General features: G+C 37.3%; 1 protein-coding gene across 2 annotated transcripts in view; it reads right to left on the bottom strand.

The window, feature by feature from the left end:
• The window catches only part of LOC145663674 (uncharacterized), an 82534-nt gene that overhangs the window by 13770 nt on the left and 45491 nt on the right, over positions 1 to 23273 (bottom strand). For both annotated transcript variants that reach the window (XM_081729770.1, XM_081729771.1), the window contains exon 4: positions 14717 to 14802. In XM_081729770.1, coding sequence (XP_081585896.1) covers positions 14717 to 14802 — 86 coding nt within the window. The remainder of the gene's footprint in view (positions 1 to 14716; positions 14803 to 23273) is intronic.

Genomic DNA, 23273 nt, shown 5'->3' with positions numbered 1-23273 from the left:
AGAAAGCCGCCCGCTGTGTTGGATCTGAAATACTTCAGTTTAAATTGTCCCATTGTAGATTGGTAAACAGTCGTAATATTGCGGATTCCAAATAGGTGTGGTAGCGTTGCTACACACATCAAGGATTGAGCGATATAACATTATACAATAAATAACCCATATTCACAAGTAAGAGTGATTTTGTACAGTTATTTCAAAAACTTGGATTTTGATGCCATTATTTTGTATTTCTATATAGGTCAAAAGCAGTGGCATATTTAGGATTTTGTTTCGGGGGCTATGCACATCACGTGAATAAGCACTATAATTTCCCTTTTGGGTGCCCACAAATTTTAATGAAATTGTGCATATAACAAATTTATTTAGGGGGCCGATAGCGCCCCTAAATACGCCACTGGTCAAAGGTATTTATATAAATTGAATTTTCACAAAAGACATAAATAGTCGAGTCGTTTTCAGTTTTGACTCAAATTATTCTAAAATTTTAAGGAATTTGATTATAATCATTATTATTTTAAATATTTCTCTCCCTCTTTTGGCCAATATTGGTAAACATATCATCATCACAGCTATTCCGCCATTATTGGCTAGTCACTTGCTGCAATTGAGAAGCTTTGACGTACTGTAGTCCTCAGCTAGTCTCTTCGTCTTGACGTAGCAATTTTCTCTTTTATGAACTACAGTCTCCTTCGCCATTCCCTGTCTCTTTCCTTCCACACTACTCCCTGGCATGTTCCTCATAACACATTCCTCCTCAGCCAATGTCCAAACCAGTTTTTCTTAATTACATCTAAAATTCTTCATTTCTCCCCTACTGCGACTATTTCTAACACCTTCTCATTCGTTTTCCCTTCAGCCCAAAAATCCTCCAAATTTTTCATCGGTTTCGCGTAATGTCCATGTTCCTGCCCCATAAAGTACATATTGAAATTAGCAAAACAAAATCTCAATATTTACTTGGAAGTTTGTTCAATGCAAAGATGTGATAATCGTGGTTGAAAAAATCTGACGCCTTTAGAGTGTAAAAATAATTTCCAATTCATGGTATTTCAATAATCTCTTCCATTTTAATTTTCTTTCACGCGTCGCAGGGGTAACCTCCCCAGTTTGGGAATCATTGGAGTATTGAATTTGTTAAAAAATATAAAAAGAACACGAAACATTGATTTATCCTATAAGTAGTGAAGCTTAGGCACTCATTGAAAAAAATAAAGGCCATCGCTTATGGTTAACACATCATCCTTACACGAAGGTAAACTATTTTACATTTAGAGACATACATTGTATTTACGTTATTATTGGCGCATTGTAGAATTTATTATCCCTTATATCCAAAGTAAAATTTACCTATGAAACGCATAAGATTTCTTAAAAGCAAGACTTGCAAGATTCTTGCAAGCAAGACCAAGACTGGGTGTGCAAGACCAAGACCAAGAAAACCCTGATCCTGGTCTTGGTCTTGCATTTGCTCATCACTAATATTGAGGCCCTCAGCCTAATATATATTGTGATTTTAATTCCATTGTTTTCGACCATCCACTTAGTTCATAGTCACATGATATTAGCTGTTAACTTTCCCTGCATGTGGTTTATCTGCGTTTTTGAATGAGTAACGAGAAAGCGTATTCCTTCTGTTAGCTACATTGACCGACAATGGTGAAATTTTCACTCGTTGTGAGGGTTTGTTAGACCCCGGATCATTTAATTTCGAATATTGTTTCATAATTCTTTTAATTAAATGAGCCGGTGATCACAAATTAAAAGATTATGAGACTCATGTCTCATTTTCTTGCTCGCAAAACGGGATAACACTGTGTCGTACAAGGCCAGCTAAAGGTTACCATAGTTTCAACCACGTGGCATGCAGAGTAGATGTCGGTAGCGACCCCTCCGATTTCAGGTTCTAACACGCCTTCAGGCCTGTTTTATGACAAAAGAAAGAGCCAATTTTATGTTCAAGTTTGTATTTTCAACAGAACTATCGTTGGCATTTTGAGTTTAACTTCTACCTTTCTTTTGATATTCCTTGTACTTTTCACCATTTTTTCACCAGATCTCATGGAGGCAATTTCCATTCATGAATATTCGTTCATTTTCAAATTTTTCTAATGAAGTGTCAGTGCATTTATTTTAATTTTATTTTGCTTGTATTTCGCGAGCGAAGTGACATAAATGTCTGTAGTATGTAAGATCTTAGAGCACGCGAGTGAAGTGTATTTATATTTCCGTTTCATTTAGTACTATCAGAAAGTTTTTGTTTGATCACGTGTTTCCATGCCCCCATGCATATTGGTCCCACTTGCTTTCACATTGATAAGTATCAGGATAACTTAACTTTCATCTTTAGAAAAAATCAACGTAATTTGTACTTTAGACTATTGATTGTAGATTGTTAGTATTTACTTGCAGCCCTCATTCTGCAATACTTTTTTTTTATCGCGAAGTTCAATTTCGTTCTTTCCTTTGCGATGGTACTAGAGTTTTCTTGATAATTGTATGTGATTAAGAATTAGTCAAATCAAGATGGTTATGAGCATGGAAGGGCTTAAAGAAATTATGAAATCGTTAATGGACGATCAAGCAGAAGATATACACGATCAGCTCAAATCTAACCAGGATGAGCTTACCAGACAGATTCAAGGCGTGGAACAAAAACTTTCTGGTTCAATAAAGAATTTAGAAACAAATCTACGTACTGAATTTAGTGCCGCGAATGACGAGATGAAAACAGAATCGTCGTCACTTTGCAACGTCGTTGTTCCAATTATGCAAAACACTAAGAAAGGTCTTGAAGAAACGCGTGATTGCATTTAGTGTCTTGACATACGCTGTACGAGCCTTGAAATCGTAACTGCGAAGAATAAGAGTAGCATTGTTGATCTCAAGTGTGAGACACCACGGATATCAAACGATACTAAATTCATTCAGGATCACTGTACTAAAGGTTACGAGCATTTAGCGTTCCGAGTTCATCAGGTCGATTCGTCTCTTACTCAGTTCGTGCGACAGTATAATGCACTTTTCTTGAGTTTTTCACAAGAGCTGGAAACATTCAAGGCCATCAGCTATCACAAAGCACAATCTGTACTCTCGCAGGCACAAGAGCTGCTTGATACCACCCCTGTCCACGAACCGCATTCGGTGACCGTATTCAACGCCCAGCCATCACATTTCTCTTCATAATCTAGTCAATTTTCACGTACGCCCCCTCCAACAATATTCACACGCAGTCACAGAATTGTGAGGAAGCGTATGAAAATGATGCTTGTCTGAAGGGGAAGATGAACAATGTAAACGTGTCGCGCCAAGTGTGCAAATTAGGTTCTCCGATATTGCCCATCTCACTAAGTTCTGCGAAACTAAGGCGTCAATTTTGCCCGACAGCTTCCTTACAAAATTCGAAAGGGAAATGAGTTTTCTATGCGTCCCGCGCAACCAATATCTTGAAATGCTCGAGTTCTGTTTAGAAGGTCACGTGTTTTCCTGGTTTCAGCCCAATCGCACCAAAGTACGCAACTACAGTCAATTCTGCGTCGCGTTGAAACATGATCAAAATAGCTTTATCGTCGCGAACAGACGCGTACAGCTCTTCGTACAGAACGTTTTACGCCCACAAAGTATACTTCGGTAGAGTCGTTTGTCGTAAACCGCTTCCAAGATAAAGCGTTATGTTCCATTACCGACACTGAAATCATTTCAACTGTCATTCCTTTGCTCCCCACTCAATTTCAAACATATCTAGTCGCAACTCAACACGAAGAGTTCCATGACTTTGTAAGTTGCGTACAAAGATTTGTAATTTTGCAGGGAACAGTTAATGAGACTCGTTCCACGTGTCAAATGCGACACGTTTCATTGCACCGCGCACTAATCTTAACACACGACAACACACATCATCATATGTTCCACGCGCCAACAACACGCACACTTCAGCTTCTTTGAATAATAATGGGTCGTCACGCACGTTTCCGAGTTATGTTAACCGGATATCGTATGACCAAAACAAAACCGCGCTTCAAAATCAAAACACTTCACAGCATTCTCGTAATGCTCAGCCCCGATCGTTACGTTCCTCCCGTAATGGACATCGTGGACGGAACCGGAACCGTAGTCTGCCTTCACGTAGTCTGCGTCCGAGCAGGAACGAAAGGCAAAATCACGTGCGTTTTCAATCACCGTCTTCAGAACCAGTAACTGATGATTGTTACGAACGTCGCAGTTCCTCGGCGCACAGTGGAGTATTTAACCTTGAAACACGGACAAAAATATTTATCATTTATCATAAAATAATCGATTCAATTAAATTAATTTCTTTTACCTACAGTTTTAAAAATACATTATAGCCAAAACCTGGTCCTGCAATTTTGAACAGTCAGGAAAATCAGGGAAATTATATTATCTTGTATATTAATTATATTTTATTTCTATAACTGTCTATAGTAAATACTTTGATACATTTTAAGAGAAAATTCTTAGTTTTGTGATTAACATTTACTACATCAAATAATGGATAAAAAAAGTAACATAAACATAAAGTAGAAACAGCAATACACCTTTTAAGATATATTGTACATTGTGTGGACAAAATTCTGGATCGGGCTAAGTATTGGTGACCGCCATATTGGAATCAACTTGTTTATTTTAAATGGCAATATGGTCATGTGACACATTAACCAACATCCACGTTCGAAGAGAAATCCAACGGTAAAGTTATTTTTTTAAAAATCTGCAACGGTTTTGAAGTTGCAAATGAATTTAGGATAGTTTATGTTATCTTTCAGACTTAAATTTTGTTATGTGTGGAGTATTGTATGGACGGAAACTCACAATCTATATTTTTTCTTGTAGGTAGGATGGAATGTTAACTCAAGAGGAAAGAATCGGAAATTTCCTTTCGGCTAGAGGAAGTGATTAGGATGTCCTCATTGAAGACGTCTTCTATTAGTGCTGAACTGTGTCCTCTAAGCCGAAAATGTTTGTTTCTAGCCTCAGCTGCTCGTCCCAGAGTTGCTCAATAGGCAAAATAGCATGTTTTATGATTGCTGGACCATGAATTAAAACTTCATGTATTTCTGGAGTCATCAGGTACCAATTATATATAGTTTCACTTGAAGTTCTGCAGTGTCAATAGTGAATTTCTGAAATTTCTCCACGTCTATTTCATGGACCCTAGAAATTGCCACAGAATAATCTTGAATTTTTTTTTACTAAGTTTAAATCCACACCAGTTATTCGGGCAGCAGTTTCGTGGCCAGCAAAAAACGTCCATGAAGTGTTCTCATTGTTCGTTTGCCATAGCCTTGCTTAGGAACGTCCGCTAACAAACCCATCTCTTCTCTGAAACTGGTTTGAATTTTATTTTGTCTCTTTAACTATGGTTTCCTCTTCTGAATTCCCTTGCCTTTGTTTAATAGAGATTTTGTAGGCTAAGTGTAATATTGATTCGAAAAGACTGATCCTTCTATGATGGACAGACAATCAAAACAAGGATAGACAACAAATTTCATGCGTCATAGTTCACGGTGCAGTTTATAAACTTAAAAGTTTCAGTAAATATAATTTATTATAGAATTAATTGCATGAAACCCTACTTGAATAAATTCATTCTACTATATAAATTCAATCAACTACGTATTAAATTCGTAGGTTTATGCCAGGAAACTGCTGTAAGGCTTTCTGAACTCAAAAACCAAATTAGATATGATTCATATTTTCTTATTTTAATGGGGCAATTTCGGGCAAAATTTTATTCTTAGATTAAGTTAACAAAAGACTGAACTTTTAAACGCAAAAGGAAATATTGATAAACTAGAATCAGAACATAAACAAAAACACTTCTTAATTTGTAAATTTTAGATTTTTTCTTGCAAAAAAGCGCTAAACATTTCATTACACATTTAATCACCAAGACTTAGAGCTAAAATATTCACATATCATAAAATTAAAACTTCTATAAATGCCCTTTAAAACAACACAGTTTTTGTCGATAATGACCTTAATACAATTTTACGATAATACGATAATAAATCAATACCTCAAAAACTGTACGCGCGGCCCCACTAATTTAAATTCGCATGACCAGAAAAATTGAGTGTCTTTAGCAATAATTATTTACGTTCGTTTCATATTTTAATAATGGAATTTATTTTTACAAGGTTCGCCAGTTATCGAAGAACAAGAAATAAACTTTATTTCATGTATTTTTCAAATTTTATTTTTTCGACTTTTGTCCAGATTTTAGGGTCAAATACTCCACTGTGCGGCGTTCCGACCATTGAGCGACGATGACATGTATTACGAACAACAGAGCCATTTAAACTTGTAAGGAACTTTCTTGGTTCGGTTGTCAAAAATAGCTATGGCATGGATAACGATAATGTAGGTAAATCATCTATTAGAGATAATTTAGATTGCGAGACAGAGTACAAGAAATTTTTCGTGAGGTACCCTCTTCTCAACGTGGACCAGTCAAGTGATACTGTCAATTTTGAAAGCTTAGGTAACAGTAAGTCAGAGAGTGAGGATGAACCTCAAGCTCCATCCACAAAATAATTAGGATTTCTTGAATGCACGTACAGTTCAAATATTAAGGTGAACATTCTTGGGAAAGAATACTTGTGTTTTTTGGATGGGGGCTCACAATATTCACTACTTAGTTTAGATATGTCGTCAAATATAAGCAAAATAGTGTCACCACGGTTGAGCCCAGTTTCATTTGTAGGGTTTCATGGTGGTAAGATAGCACATGTGTAAGGGAAAGCTTGCATTCCTCCTCAAACTTGCAGAATTGCAAATTATTGTACAATTTTTTAGAGGTTCCGAACATCAACGAGAATATCATTTTGGGTCTTGACGTAATGCCACAGTTACGTACCATTCTAGATTATGGTAACTGCACCGCCACATTTCACCATTCGGATATTTATGCTATTTGCAACCTTCTGCCCGTGGTCAGTGAAAGAAAAGTTTGCAAAACTGTAAACAACATAGTGCTACATTCCAGTGTGCCCCCTTCCAATACACAAGACTCGTTTTTGCGAAAGTTAACTCCTGAGAATCAGTTAGAACAGAATTACGAGTTGTGATATGGTCCTCATACTGATGTTTTAATATGAGGAGTATATCTCAGGAAAGTCACCCCGAGCTTTTTGCTTCCAATGAAGAATTATGAAAGCAGTAGACTCATCACACCTTCTTTTAGAGTATAAAGATAGTCTTACTAACATTTGATTAAGCACAGACACGTCTTTGCTAAGCACTCAGGATTGTGTCGTGATTTTAAATACGACTTTAACATCACTCACACGGAACCTATTGTACGGAAGCCTTACCCTGTTGCACAAAAATATAGAGAGGCAGTCCATCGTGAAATAAACAAGCTCCTTTTCCTTGGAGTTTTAGAGAAAGCTTCGTCACCTCACTTGAATCCTCTTCACGTGGTCCTCAAAAAGACTGTAGATGAAGATTGCACTCCATCTATAGGCTTGGTGACAGATCTGAGAGGTGCTAATGCTGTTACCCCCTTGCACCATCAGGGAACAGAAAAGATTGACTAATTGCTAGTCAAATTTAGCGGAACGAGCATATTTTCAACCCTCGACTTCTCACAATCGTACCAACGAGTGAGTATTTCTCTAAATTCCCGTAGCAGGCCTTTATCTCAGATAATAATGCACATAGAGCCGTCAAACAAACAATTGAACTATCAAATCGTAAGTGTAGATGTCAATAAAAATAGTAGAGACACCAATGGCGTATCGTGAATATCTCCAACGGGGGTTATCTGCAAAATTTGACATGGAAACAGGGGTTTGTTGTGCCTCCAGTAAACCAAGCGCACAATGGGGGAAACGTCGAGAGGAAACACATTGACATATTTCTTCCTCTGTGGCAGCAACACGATCGCATTACGAGGTCAAAGTCAGATGACGCGAGGGTTTCTGCATGCGGAATCAAAGAGAAGAGTAAATACTGGTGTGAAACGAACGGGACGTACATTTGTACATACGCGGAATCACACCGTATAAGTGGCAACAAAAATGGCGTCAACAAGAGACCACGACGGGGGGAGGATACATACTGTAACAGTAAGCAGAGGTACATTTGCTGTTGTTGAATGAAGCTCAAAATAGGGAACCAATGACATAGCAATATTTGAAAAGAGTTGTTTCCGTATGGCTGCGACAGAAGCGGAGTGGATGGGGAGAACTTTCTTGAGGGCCAATGTATGATGCTATAACAAAACGGAAGAAGAAACTATTGGTAGCAACGAAGAAAGACGAACCGAATGTGCTGTTGCCAAAGCATGGAACAAAACATGGGGACCGAAAGCTGAGGTGTTGCAATCAAGCCATTGGAAAAAGATGAGTAAAGAGCTAAAGAATCAGCTTACCTTCTGCGGAGTGTAGTCGATGCCCCCTGGCTTTCACAAATGTTCAAAGTGATGTCCCCGAACAGCAATAAGCGATTTATTCGCTGTACATAATTGTGAGCAACAGCTTCCAACTCGGCAACGTTGATGGTCCGGAATGCGGTTGTAATACAGTCTTGCATGTTGCGAATTGTAGTTGGTCGGTTGACATACACAAGATCGTTAATTCGACCTCAGAAAAAATAGTTTATACAAGCATGGTCGGGCGACCGGGGATGAAACTGTGGATTGGAACCTCTTACGATCCAGCGTTGCGGAAATAGAACATTTAGCTCTTCTCTACACATGGCAGCATTATGGGCTGGACAGCCTCTAAGTGAAACCAAAGCGTCTGACGTATATGGAGCGGTACGTTTCCCAATAGCGGCTGTAGATGGTGTTGCAAGAAATCACGAAACATTGCACCTGTTAAATGAGCAGCAAAAAACCATGCCCAATTACTTGAGTCCCCACAATGCCACTCCACACATTAATGCGCCATCGGTGTTGTCGATTGACTTCTCTCATCCAGTGATGTTTCTTCGCTGCCCACTAATGTGCATTGTGGAGATTCACGTTGCCATCACTGCAGAATGTCGCTTCATCAGTCCATAAAATGAAGTGAATGAAATTCGAATGTTCTCTCACGCGATTGACCACCCAGTTGCAGACCAGAAGCCGTAAATTACAGTCCGCATCACTTAGTTCTTGATGCAAAGAGAGGTGGTACGGGTGAAAATGTTATTCCCATAGAATACGCAGGACTCTACCTTGAGTGATACCACGATCTTGTGTGATCTGCTGCGAAAATACATGAAGATTTACTGCAATAGCGGCATGTACATCAATGGCAACGTCTTCAATTTGTACGTCTCTCCTCCGGACACCATAGCGTCCACGCATGTTGCCTGTCTGCCGCAATAGTGCTGCTAATCTCAGCAGCAGATTGTGGGAAATAGGTTGTCGCTGTGGATAGCGTTCAGCGTATAATCGAGCTGCAGCCCTATAATTTTCCCGGCATTCCCGTAAAATCATGAGCATTTGGAATGCCTCCAAATTCGTATACCGCATGAATGTTATTTACTACCGACACTTCCTACTACAATCACTCAAACATCAACACAACCAAAGAGGTTTCACTGCTTCTGGAAGTTTCGTATGCGTCCCGTCACGAGCTTGTACTGCACAGGGGTAGTGGAACTCAATGTACGACACCCTGTGCAGTACACGGACCACTTTAACTCACTGCAGAGGTTAATCACTCTCGGACTAGACACGCTTGTGGTACCTGTTTTGGCTACAGCATCGTTCCTTCTGCCCTCTGTCTGACATAGCAACAATCGCCTGTTCGAGGCCGCATAGACTATGTCTTGAGCAAGGTCATGCACGTGTTAGCCACTGGATCTACAAGAGTACCACCACACAATCACTGGCAACGATAAATGAGTGTGCTGTTCGAAACAACGACAAACAAGTTCACAACACATGCTCCCGGATTTGGGAGATATTTCATATTGTACGTACGAACACAAGATACATCGCGCGTTCACGTCATTGTGGGTCTGGGCTACCCTTGGCATAGGCCCTGAGTTAATCCTGAAAAGTCGTCGGCGGTTGTTTGCCAGGTAATGGTTTGCACGTACCGGTACCCTCCCGGTATTCGCCTGGTGTGAGTGTGGACACCCTCGAATCATTTGACTTTCACTTAATAATGCGACCGTGTTGCTGCCAACGAGGAAGAAATATGACAACGTGTTTCCTCTCGACGTTTCCCCCATTGTGCACTTGTTTCAATGGAGGCACAACCAACCCCTGTTTCCGTGTCAAATTTTGCAGATGATCCCCGTGGGAGATATTCACGATATGCCACTATTTTTTTTTTTTACGTCTACACATACGATTTGATAGTTCCATTGTTTGTTTGACGGCTCTATGTGCATTATTAGCTGAGATAAAGGCCTGCTACGGGTAGTCAGATACAAGTCTGCAACAACGCCTGTAGCGGCTAAATAGGAAAGGATATGACAAAGTTTCTCCTCTAAAAGTTGCATGACATTTAATGTCCTTTCGAACGATTCCAACAGTTATACCACTTTCCAATTCAAATTTTGAAATTGCATCCTGTTGGAGGTATTCACGAGACGCCACTGGTCTCATTACTATTTTTAATGCATTCTACACATACTATTCTGTAATGCAATTTTTTGTTTGAAGGCTCTACGTGCAGTATTACCTGCGATATAATCCTGGTACTTTCTTATTGAATCAGTCTGGATATATATATATATATATATATATTAATGATATATCTACAGTAAGGGTTAATATGAATAGAGTGTGACTGATGAGCAGGCCTACTTTATTTCTATAAAGTAGTTTGTTTATGGTATGTGATATTGGAGTTCTTTCAGATCACAGGAGTTTGCGTATCCTAAGGTTTCGTTGATTATAGGGTTTAGAACAACTAGCTTTAAAAAGTAAGAATCGATTTTCGTTGCTGGTAAGTTTTGATTCACTACCGGTTTATGTATTCTCATTTTATTAGTTTTATTCTCTAGATTGTTTTTTTTTTAATTTTGTAGGCCTATTACATTATTATTATTATATAATTAGTTTAGCAGAACAATAATAAGCAGCCGTTGTTTTCTAACGTAGTATAGCATTTTAGTCACTGTTACATTATAAGAAAATGTTCCTATAACTGACAAGTAAGTATTTGTTCTTGCAGCTATATAAAGCGATTCAGAACATGCAATATTGCGTTTATAAAGTCAGCGAAGCACATCAAATTTCCAATAAAGTAACTGTCCGCATGAATGTGTATAGCAGCGCTATTATCAACCTACAGTTCTAAACATTTACAATGATTGTTGAAAATCAGAATGTATAATAATAATAATAATAATAATAATAATAATAATAATAATAATAATAATAATAATAATACGTAAACTTTTTAAATGGTGGACCATATTCCTAATCTGTATCTTTTCGTGCCAACTTTACTTTTTCCTCAAAATATTCTAAGATTATTATTAACTGTGTGTTTTTATTAACGGGATACTTCATAGTATTTCTATCGCTTCATGCATTTTAGAAAAAAACATGGCGATCACCATGGTAACGAAGAGGAAATGACGACATCATTATTTCAGTCTACTAGCGCTCTATGCGACGATCGAGACCGTGGTATCATTGGTCGAAGCCGCCTGGCGAGAGATTTGTTTCGGAACTGAAGCCACCAGAAATTGTGTCACATGACTCCTGGTTCACTCGCGTGTTGAGTGTTTCCAAGCTAGCTACTCTCTAACTGCATATTAATTATTTTTTACCATTTGGATATGATTCTAACACACCATTAATTTGGAATTTTTATATTTTGTGTTATTAACGCAGGTATCATTTTTTCCTCTGGAAACAATAACAACGTGTTGTGCGATGGGTATCTGTAGTGTTGCATGGAGTAACGCGTGAATTCTGTATTTTTGCGAAGTTTTGGTGTGCCTTTCAATATAGCGCCGTTTTCTAGTTTTCTTTTTTTAACTACATTTTTGAAATATCCATTTTTATTGTTATCATATGACGACAAACTAACTTTTAAAAATTTAGGAAGGACAATCCCCGATATAAAATTGTGTGTGAAGCAGTTGACCCGTAATAAAGAAAAAATGCATCAATGTAACAACAGCATATATAAGGTAACCTAAAAAGTACTTCGGAGGCTTCGAAGCAGTTTATTCGCGTGTGTTTCTTATATGATTTTAAAGCGGGTATTTCAGCTGGCACATAAAGTCGCTATATATGTCGGGAATTTGGGGAGAGTACCGTGAATGAACGCACCGCCAAGCGTTGGTTTCCGAAATTCCGTTAAGATTTGAGCCTTTCGGGTGAACCTCGTAGTGGCTGATCACATGTGTTTGATGACGAGGCAGTGACAGCAGCCATAGAGAAGGACAGTAGTCTAACTTGTAATGAGCTTGCAGAAAGTTGCCATGTTCCCGCTGAAACAGTCGGACACTGCACTTGCATGAGATAGGGAAGTCATACAAGTTACGCAAGTGAGTACCCCACACACTGTCGGCAGCCAGCAAGGAACAACGAGTGGCAACTTGTTTGTCCTTGCTCAGTCGGCACCTGAACACACCCATCTTTGATCGCTTGCTCACTGGTGACAAAAAGTTGGTCTTCTATGACACTCCTAAGCGTACCAGACATTGGATGTCGCCAAGTGACTCTATTCCTCATACCTCAAGACCAGTTCTGCACCCACGAAAGGCTATGCTCTCTACATGGTGGAATTGACGGTAAGTGATGCATTGCGAGTTCCTTCTACCTGATCAGAGCATCATTGCTGACTCCTACTCTCAGCAGTTGCAAAGGATGCACCGTGCATTCCAGCAGAAGGAGCTCGCATTGGTAGATCGCAAGTGTGTGCTGTTCCTGCACGACAATACCAAGCCTTATGTGGCAAAGAGGACTTGGGAGACCCTTCAGCAACTTGGCTGGGAGACATTATGCCATGCATCATATTCATCGATCCTTGCGCCAACATATTACCTCGTATTTCATTCCCTTGATCATTCCTTTGTATCTTACTTTTTCTTTTACAGATATGCACTTTTTTAGCGTGTACAATTTTGGCGTCACCACTTCATATAGTCACGAGAGCGCCACTGAAGATAAGTATGCAAAGCTTTTTTTCAACGAGGAGTGCCTAAGATTCTTTTGAACAAGCCTGTATTCCTCAAGTAGATTAATTCTAGTATGTTGATCCATGTAGGTGTAGGTTATATACTCGAAGAATGTAGGTCTAATAATATTGTAATAAAATGTTGCTATTCGATGTAGCTTTTAAATGGCCGAACGAAATTGATCAATTTTTACGTATATATAGATCATTCGTTCATATATAAAAATTCGTTCAATTCTGTTAAAGTATTCTAAATTGTAGGTAAACAATGCATTAGCAAAAATCAATGAATTTTAATGAGAAAAGAATGAGTTTTACTAATTAAGGAATTTTAAAAAGAAATGGAAATAATTAGGCTGTATACCTTAAATAATTTAGGCCCTCAATTAATAAAGATATATTATCTTTCAAGATAAAGGAAACCTTTTCTTTGAGCATGTTTGCTTGTGTGTATCTTTGAAGGAGGATCTGCAGCAATAAATGAAGGCGCAAAACTATGGAAGAGATACAGGATATTGTATTAGGTTAGTTTTGCAATGACTGTATCGGAACAGCTAAAAAGTTAAAGAACTTTTTTTAACTGGCCTTGGTAAGAGACTTAAAAAATCCCCACAACATTTCCTGTTCTTTCCGGTCCATTATAATACTAGCTATGGGTGATAGGATAATTTAAAGCAAGGGTAGTCAGTTCACAGTACAAACTTTCACTTTTTATGTGAAGAGTATTGAATGTGCTACTTTAGGTTTACAGCCGAAATAGGCCTATAAAAACATAATAATCGTTTCACTAATTTTGCTTGTCCTGCTAACAATCAGATCAAGGAAAAAAGATGTTGTTTGAATAGAGAAAAAGGATGGAAAATCTATATTTGTGTTTAGATTTTAAAAAAAGTTAGTTTTTCACTTGATTTGAGAAATCTTGCTAATTAATTTTAGGTTCTTGTTGAAAATAAAATGTAAAAAATGTAACGATTTTGAGCTAGTTACTGGAGACGGGGTCTACGTACCATTACAGTATATTGCCTTGTATAACGCTGGTTAGTTACTCTTCGTTTAAAATAATCAGTGGTTAAGTCATGAATCATACAATGTACGGAATTCTATTCTTTAAGTGAAGCTGTCGCTACTATAACGTATAAAAGTTTTGTATTCTACATGGAGAAGGATCAGGATAACCTAATGATAAAGTTCTGTGCAAATGGTAATTTGGATTTGGTTTTTGGTGTATAAACTCATCAATGGAAAGTGAATGCTATATTGTAACTAAGTGATATTTTTAAGCAGAGTCTTACTTCTTACAATTCAGTTTCATCGCACGTATAAAATATTTTGATCTCAAATGGTTTCTCGATAAATGATTGTGATCTTATTATATTGGAAGTTGCAAATCGCACTTCTTGAGTAGTCAGAGATTAATAGATACCGAAAGAACACACGTATCTTTAATTATTTATAATTGAAATGACCAATAAATGAAATAATATGTAGCTGAACAGAAAGATAGTGTAAAATGTACTACATTAGAAGTTCCTATTATACGTAGGTTTTTTCAAATTTCAATCAATTTTAATTCTATCCTAGTTATCTAGAATTGTAAAAAATAATTAATAACTTACAGTAATTATTCCTATAACAAGTCCCATGTAACTGATCGATAAACTTAAAGATGAAGACCAGTCAAACCATGAACAAATATACCAGGCTGAAAGCAGTAGAAGAAAATATAATCAGATTTATAAAACATTATTTTCTTCTGGTAAATGACTACCACACTTTAAAATACATTGAAAAGAACATAATAAAATTCATATTTTGGAACTGTGGGAATTTTTACCTTTAATCGAAAACGGATACTGTGTCCACTCCAATCCAATTGTAGGTGAGCAACCATCATTACTTACAGAACACCAGCAAAGCTCCACCCTTCACCCTACCTTCTAAGTAGTTGGTGCCATCATTTTGAAGCGAGTTCAAAGTCTTCCAGTACGCAGTGGAAACACCCCTCATCTCCAAAAAGTTAAAGACGCAACTGTCTGCGGGGAAAGTTGTGGTGTCTGTGTTCTTTGATTGCCATGGACCATTATTGCCCGACTTCAGGGAATCAGGACAGTCCATCAACGCCGCACGCTACTGTCAGACCTTGACACAGTTACGGAGAGCCATCAAAAACAAAAGGCGTGATTTATTGACCGCTGGAGTCATTGTGTTGCATGACAACGCGTGTCCACACGTTGCAAACCAAGTGCAGGATTTGTTTCAACGATTCAAGCGGGAATGGTTGCAACACCCGCCCTATAGCCCTGATCTTTCACATTGTGACTTTCACATCTTTGGGCCTCTAAAGAAGGCATTGAAAGGTCAGAGAATTTAGTCTGATGGTGAGGTTCAGGACGCTGTGCGTGATTGGTTTGATAGTCATCCGTCTAGATTTTACATGGACGGCATTTGTAAGTTAGTGACACAGTGGGACAAATGTCTCAACGCTCCTGGTGAACAATATTTTTACTGCACGCTAACCATAGACGCCTCTAGATAGTGTACAGGTTTCCGCTCGAAATAAAACTTATTTCATAAATTACGACCACTGAACGGGTTTAAGTTGATCGCCCCTTATATTTTAAATGATGTCATAATCTTCAAAAAGTCGTGTTTCAACTGTATTCAAATTGGCATTATCTATGTTCACAACAAGATTGGGCCATCTACGGTTCCAAACGTCTCTTTCAGATTTTGCACTTCTTTTTGGAGTTCCCTAATTTGATTGGAATGATCAGTTGATCACTAGCTTGAGTCTCTACCATTTTAATTGACGAGGAAGGTCCATAAACCGCGAGAGTTGAATTTTGATGAAAATTATTGACAAGATTCAGTTCTAGTTCCTAAGCAACGTAGTAATAGTCATTCGATGCGCAATTGCTTCGTTGAGATGCTACACCGACGCTATCTTGAAATCCAGTAGGCAATGTCCAAGAATACCCTTTTGACACAAAAACGAAGAAAGGTTTTGGTAGATCTGACTTCATCATTGTAAACCAGGATGGTGCATCTATATGTGGGAGTACTTCCAGTGCATAATCGCCATCTTGAAAAGCGCCATCTTGAGTCATGATCAAATATGATAAATGGCAAGGGGGTTATGTGGGGTATCAAATAGCACTGGAATTTACTCCTGAATCCATTTCCATAACCAAAGTTTACATATCTGTTTTCACTTCAAAGTTAACAGCTCTCTTACCCACAGAAACATAAAATTGTACGAGCTAGATTTGTGTTATGAAACGAGGTCGTGCGAGCACTTGCAGGATTTTAACTAATGGAATAGTAGTCACTTGATGTACAATAGCCACTATGTCAATCATATCTTGAGCTTTGTAAGAGAAATCGTTATTAAATTGAAATGCCTGTAATGAAAAACGGAATAGGAGCACTGTAACAAATTATATATATTTCGATTAATATATATATGAGTGTGTGTTGCGATTATATAAAGCATTTAAATGCTGTAACATAAGCAGGGCCGTCGCGTGGGTGGTAAGCGTCCGGGGCGAAAATTCCAGGCATCCCCCTCAGTGTATTATGAAATACAACCAGAGTTTCTTCTATACTCCTAGATTTAAATATGGAATATAAGACCATAATGTAAGATAAAAGAAGTTGGTATTGTGTCATTTTTTAAGTGAATGGTTTTTGTATATAAAACATAAAAGTTCATGAAAATATGGTTTTGAATTATTGAAATCGAGTGCTATTCTTGTTTATTTTGAACTTGATATACATCAATATACTAATAGCATAGAATATACAAATAACAATACAAATATTAAAACCCAATGTGTAAGCGTTAACAAACTTTGTAATGTTCTGACTTTTGCTGAAAGAAAAAGAAAACTTGCGATTAACACAAATTTTTCAGTAAAATTATCATAGTGTTAGAATACTGAAGTAACTTATTGAGGTAACGTCTGTAATTATTTGTATTTGTTTTAATTCAATCCTACAAGTATAATTTATGTTCAAAATCAAAATGCACGGATTGTTAATGTTTGTTCTGCAAGACGATGTTGACGATACGTTATTCCAAAACATTAGTGTGAAGATCATAAGAACTATAATAGTTCTTAATGGTAACATAAAAATATTATTCATGATAACATAATAATACTAATAAATTAAAATAGAAGTGAGTAAAATTAACTGCATAATGACATATACATACTTTATTCAAACACTAAATGGCATTCTCCTGACTTGTCCCGGGTTCGATTCCCGGTGGGGTCACTCGGTCGAAAAAGTGTAACAGCTTTTTCAGGCCAGCCACCCTGAATGAAGTTTTCCTGGGTTTTCCTCATTCACACCAGGCAAATGCCGGGGTGGTACCTAACTTATAGGTCCCAGGCCGCCTCCTTCCCTCCCCAATCCTTTCTTCCTTCCCTTTCCCCGGATTGTGTGCTCGCCGAGGGACGTCATCCCTCAAATCGTGACGGGCTAAATGGCCTTAGATGCCGAAAGCCCAGAAATCTAAATCCTAAATCCTAAATTCTCCTGACTTTTCTGTAAGCAAATATGGACAATATCTCCTTGAAATCTTTCTGGCTGCATCATTTTCAATAGCTACTATGGCTAATTAATTAAGTTTCCCCTGGGCCATTGTTGAGCGTAAATACGTCTTTATCAGCTTTAACAAAATGTCAATAGGACAGGCATTCTTACATAAATATAGAAAAATAGAAAATTATTTTTAAAAACTAATGTTTGTTGGACACTACAACGATTTGTGTTGTTGACATTGTAATAGTTGACAGGGACGCAGCCAGGATTTCGATTCGGGGACACCAGGAAAGGTGTCTCGGAATACCCTCTCTGCCCGAGTACACGAGGTCCCTTCAAAAGTACCCTTCAAAACTTTTTGTAAAACTTAAGAATTAAAAATGCATTGTAATGCCTTTTTAAAAACTGTTTTCAGTTTAAACTAATATAGGATAGCCTAAATTTGATTTTTATTAAGATTTCTTTTTCCATTTTACCTCTCCCCTTGAGCCCTACATGACTACGTCCCTGATAGTTAATAAATACAGTCGTTGCATGAAGTTAGTACAGAAATGAAGGACTGAAAAAAAATTATTCTGTTATTGATTGGAAAGTACGTGGTAAGTTGTATTTGTGATGCTAACTCGTTATTATCAAGTGGTGTCAAAATACGCAGATAATTGTAGTATTGCAGTTATTGTGGTATTACTTAAGCATTTCTTGGACGGAATAGGAATAAAGAAATGCCACTGAATTCTACTGAAGTTTCTTCAGTTTGTACCAAACTGTCATACGGATAAGAAGTAAGTAGTAGCAGATCTCGATCAGTTTTCCAAGATGAAAACTCTTCTTACAGAGGGATGGAGAGAGTTCCCGTTGAATAATCCTAGATGATGTTTTACATTATCGGTAATTTTACTTAGCCATGGTTTGATCATTATTAAAATATCTGAATTAACATTAATTAAAAAAGGATCATTTACCAACATAATCTGAATTCTTTAATTTTCTTGATTTGTCGTCCCGGCGTCCCTATTCGCGGCGCCCGAGGCGATTTCCCCGGTCGCCCCGCCCACGCGACAGTCCTGAATATAAGTTAGGTGCAACGGCACATATGACATTACAAGGGTATGTCTTGAAGTTATTAGAAAATTAATAGAAACATCATTAGAAAAATAATATAAACTGGTGCACATAAGCAAATATTAACCTGATAATCTTTTGCTCTTCAGTTGTGATGATGGAGATCCATAACGAAGTGATTAGCACAGCATCGTGGAGCAGTACAAACACTTAACAAATGCACTTCGTCACAATCTTCATGACCACATACACTATTTTCTACTCGCAATATAGTCTCGAGAACATTTGTCTGCCATGCATTTGGAAGCATGTCCTTTAGAATTGGCGCACAAAATTGATGATACACAACAGAATGGATTTTCATTATGAAAGTTCTGTCATATAACTTGTTCGGTGTACCATAAACAATGAATTTATTTCGAAAATAATCCTCAAGTTTCCGAATTACCAGCTTAAATTGACGAAAAATGTGTACATCAAAGGCTGAATAAATTTGATGGTCTTTGGGGATATAACTTCAGCACGAATGTTTGTCCCATATAACAATTCTCGCAGGTCTGCAACTTTCTGTCCACTCCACGAGTCAAACAATGGCAGGGAATCCCCTTTCACATTAGGAATAAACACGTCTTTTAGACACCGTTTGACGTGTTCGCGGTTGAATTTACCTGATTTGCTAGCATCAATAAAAATGTTGAAAGGTGTCTTTCTAGCTAACTGTTGTTTCACTTTGGGTCCGAACACACTTTTAGGCTCCTGGAAACACACATATATATATATACAGAGTGATTCAATAAGAACGTACCAGGCCTATATCGCAGCTAATACTTTTGAGTTTTACGTCCCACGTTTATGCCGGTTAGGCTAAAGGAGATGGTGATGATGAGTAATGAATGAAATGGTGGAATGAAGAAAGTGGGAGGAAACGGGAGAACTCCGAGGAAACCCACGCACACGGTGTTTGTCTACCACAAAGTTCACTTGGCGGGGGCTGGGATCGAACCCCGGATCCCAAGCACCAGAGGTGCGCAGCTAATACTATACGTAGAGCCTTCAAACAAAAACTTGCGTTACCAAATCGTATGTGTACAATGCAATAAAAATAGTAGCGAGACCAGTGGCGTCTCCTGAATACCTCAAACGGGTGGCAACATCAAATTTTAAAATGGAAAATGGTATAACTGTTGGAATCGTTCGAAAGGACATTAAATGTCATGCAACTTTTAGAGGAGAAACTGTCATATCCTTTCCCATTTAGCCGCTACAGGCGTTGTTGCAGACTTGTATCTTACTACCCGTAGCATGAAAGAAAACGAAAAAAAACAACTGTTGTAGTAGTTAACGAAAAAGAACTGCATGTAGTGTAGAGGAGTCGCTAAAATTAATTTTTTAACAAAGGCAATTACGAAACAACACCTACTAATTGAAATCATGATTATTTTCCAATAAAGTAAAATTCAATAAACTTTCTTGTTATTGTTCGTCCCTCAATGCATACTCATCTCATGGTTAATTATCCCATATCGGACTTCCGAAGAAACTCATCGAAACAACTTATTGACCGCGCCAATAGCGACTACTCTCAGTCATGACTCCGTTTTCTTTCATTCAGAAATAGAAAAGAAAAAGAAGAAGAAGAAGTAGAACGGTAAAAGAAGGAGGTAGGAAAAGGGAGGAAAAAGAAAAAAAACAAATAGAGTATTTTAATAAGACATAGATTACTGGATAATTCCCGGGAATATAGTAAGAAGTCGGGAGAGTCGTTGAAAGATGAATCATGTTAAGCGTTATTAATGACTAATCAATTTTAGAATGCTTCGGAATAGACACATGTTCCTCCATACCACCCCGACCTAGCTCCAGGCACCACGTTCGTGGGGTTGCCCAGACCTAGACCAGGAAAGGAGAAAATCGAAATTATTCTTTGTACAGTTATTCCAAACGATGATTGATAACCATCCAGTATCTCTAGGATCGACCACTCATATGAATTAGCCAAGGAAAAAAAATCAAACTTATAACTCAATATGAATTTATGTATTGTATCAATAAGAGTTTTAACTTCCTGGAAGAAAGATGTCGTATTTAGGCTCATCCTGTTATTTTCGTCTCACTCCTAGAGCCGATTTAAACCGTTAGTAGCGGTCCTTCATGACCTAGGTTATTTACCTTAACACATATATCAAAACATGACACATATATTATAGACGTTAATATGACAAGTGATATTACTAAAATTACTTAAATTAAATCTATCATACATTCACTCGCTCACTCACTCAGGACAGTGTATATATTTCTAAAGGAAACCAACTAGCTACAAAGGTACAAATAGTTTATTACATTCATGGTGAAAAGGAAAAATAATTATAAAGAAAGTATTAAAAAAATACAAGTTCTTGGTTATATATCAATAGAATACATAGAGTTATATTTTAGTAAATCTATATATATTCAATCATCTTGACAAATGGAAAAAGGAAAAAAAAATAATTACATATATTATATCTTAGGCATGCTAAAGCAAAATTATGATTTGCGACATACGCAAAGAAGACACTTGTTTTACAAAAAAAAAAAAAAAAAAGACAAAGAAAAGAAAAGAAATAAAGCTTTTGGGTGTAATAGCACTTATGAGTCTCTACTTCACATTGAGCAATGAAATATTAATAATTTTGAGCGTTCAAATCACAAATCGCGCACTACTTGTAGCGTCCAAAACATTTCGCTCCATTTAACTTAGTTTGTGTTTATATATATCTATATATATATAACTATTGGTTTATAAAACCATTCATCAACTATATTTAGTTTGTGACTATTAGCAGTTTATAGCTGCACTCGCATACTGTAACATTTATACCCATCTAGGGATTTTGAATTCACTTTCCGCCAGAGGATGTTTCTCCTCTTAGTCAGTCCATTTCCAAATTTATTAATTGGATAATTTCAAGTTATTTGTTTAACACCGGGACACGTCATGAAACCTTTCCTTAGGATCACTTTTGTATATATGTATATATGGTTCGAATTTAAGACGATCTTCCACAGGTGTAAGGAATATGATGATTTACATTGAGGATAAAAAAAAAACCCTGGTCAAGTCACAGGATACATATGCAGGTGAGAAGGATTAAAGGTACACTTTCCACAATGGTTTTAGGTTGGTAGTTCAGGAATAATATTCATTATGATGTGGGTTACATTTAGACCTGCCGTTACTTCTTAATACATGCCATTAAATAATGATTACATAGCTTATGATTTACATCTATTCAGAAGAAAGGAAAATTATTTGAGTGCACGGCGGTATTCTTGACAAAAATCTATATTATTATATTCGTCGGAAACTTACTTGTAAACTATAGCAACCAATACACGTTTGGGGGGACAGACACGAGCGCTCTTACATATATCCATATAATACATTTAATATCATACTTTTACTTTAACATCATATTCACATACTAAGCACATGTACATTTCGACGTATTCATTTATCTCTGTATATATATATTTATATTTATTAAATGCGCACACATTTAAAGTAATAACCCCAACTATAATTTCAGAAAAGGTTGCAAACATTGTACAAGAAAAACAAATGACTTCCGACATTACATATGAAAAAAAGAATTGATTTTTTTTTACCTGATACCGCGCATCTATAAATTTCAACTTTCATATAGTCAATTCGTGCATGAATCGTAAAAAAAAACTTTGTGAGGCAGGCACGTAACACAGAACATTTCTAAAGATATAAATAGATAAACCAAAATACAATTTCTGGGCCCAGGTTAACTACAAGATAAATGAAAACCAAAACGGAGGGAAAGTGACCGATGGAAAAAAAACTTAGCGGGACGACGGTGAAAGAACGTAATTGAAGTGTCGTCAAATATAAAGTCGTTATTCATTTTGGCAATAGGTCAAAATATGATGGAGGACCCAATCACTATCTACTCTATTCATGAATTGTTTCTTGCAACGTCTCAGCTGGTAATTTCAGATCAGAGTTGTACGTTGAATAAATTGTAAGCGACAAGTTCAAAATCGGGGGGGGGGGTGAAAATTTAAAAAAAAATCTCGAAGTAAGAAGGAAGAGACCAGAGAGAGAAAGCGGCGCCAACGAAAGGAGAAAGATTAAAGTACTACTCACTACACAGGAGAGTGATCGAATTTAAATATATAACAACTCATAGCCAAAAATATTCACATATGCCGAAAGAGGGTGGTTAGGGTGGTTTACTTAAATACGTAAACTAGGAGGGAGGTCCTGCTGCCAAGGATGCAAGTTCTGTGTCCATCAGATCCCAAACCCACAAGAGTTTGCTTGTAAGATTGAAATCCGAGCCCCGTATCCGGCCCAGACCAGCAGGATAAAAGGAGAGGGGGAAGGGACCAGGTAACTGCGTCCCCAATTTTGAAATCTCTAAGGAAAAAATATTCGACCCCTCAGAACAACTAAGAAGGTTCTAGGACAGTAATGAAACTAGAGTAAAAGTATTAGCTAAGATATCTCTAACTAATGATTTGCCGAAATAATAAAAAAAATTAAATAAA

Source organism: Thermobia domestica, chromosome 11 (genome assembly GCF_964235325.1).
Source record: "Thermobia domestica chromosome 11, izTheDome1.hap1.1, whole genome shotgun sequence".
Classification (NCBI taxonomy): domain Eukaryota; kingdom Metazoa; phylum Arthropoda; class Insecta; order Zygentoma; family Lepismatidae; genus Thermobia; species Thermobia domestica.
The sequence above is the reverse complement of the archived record's forward strand: the minus strand, read 5'-3'. Positions and strand labels throughout refer to the sequence as shown.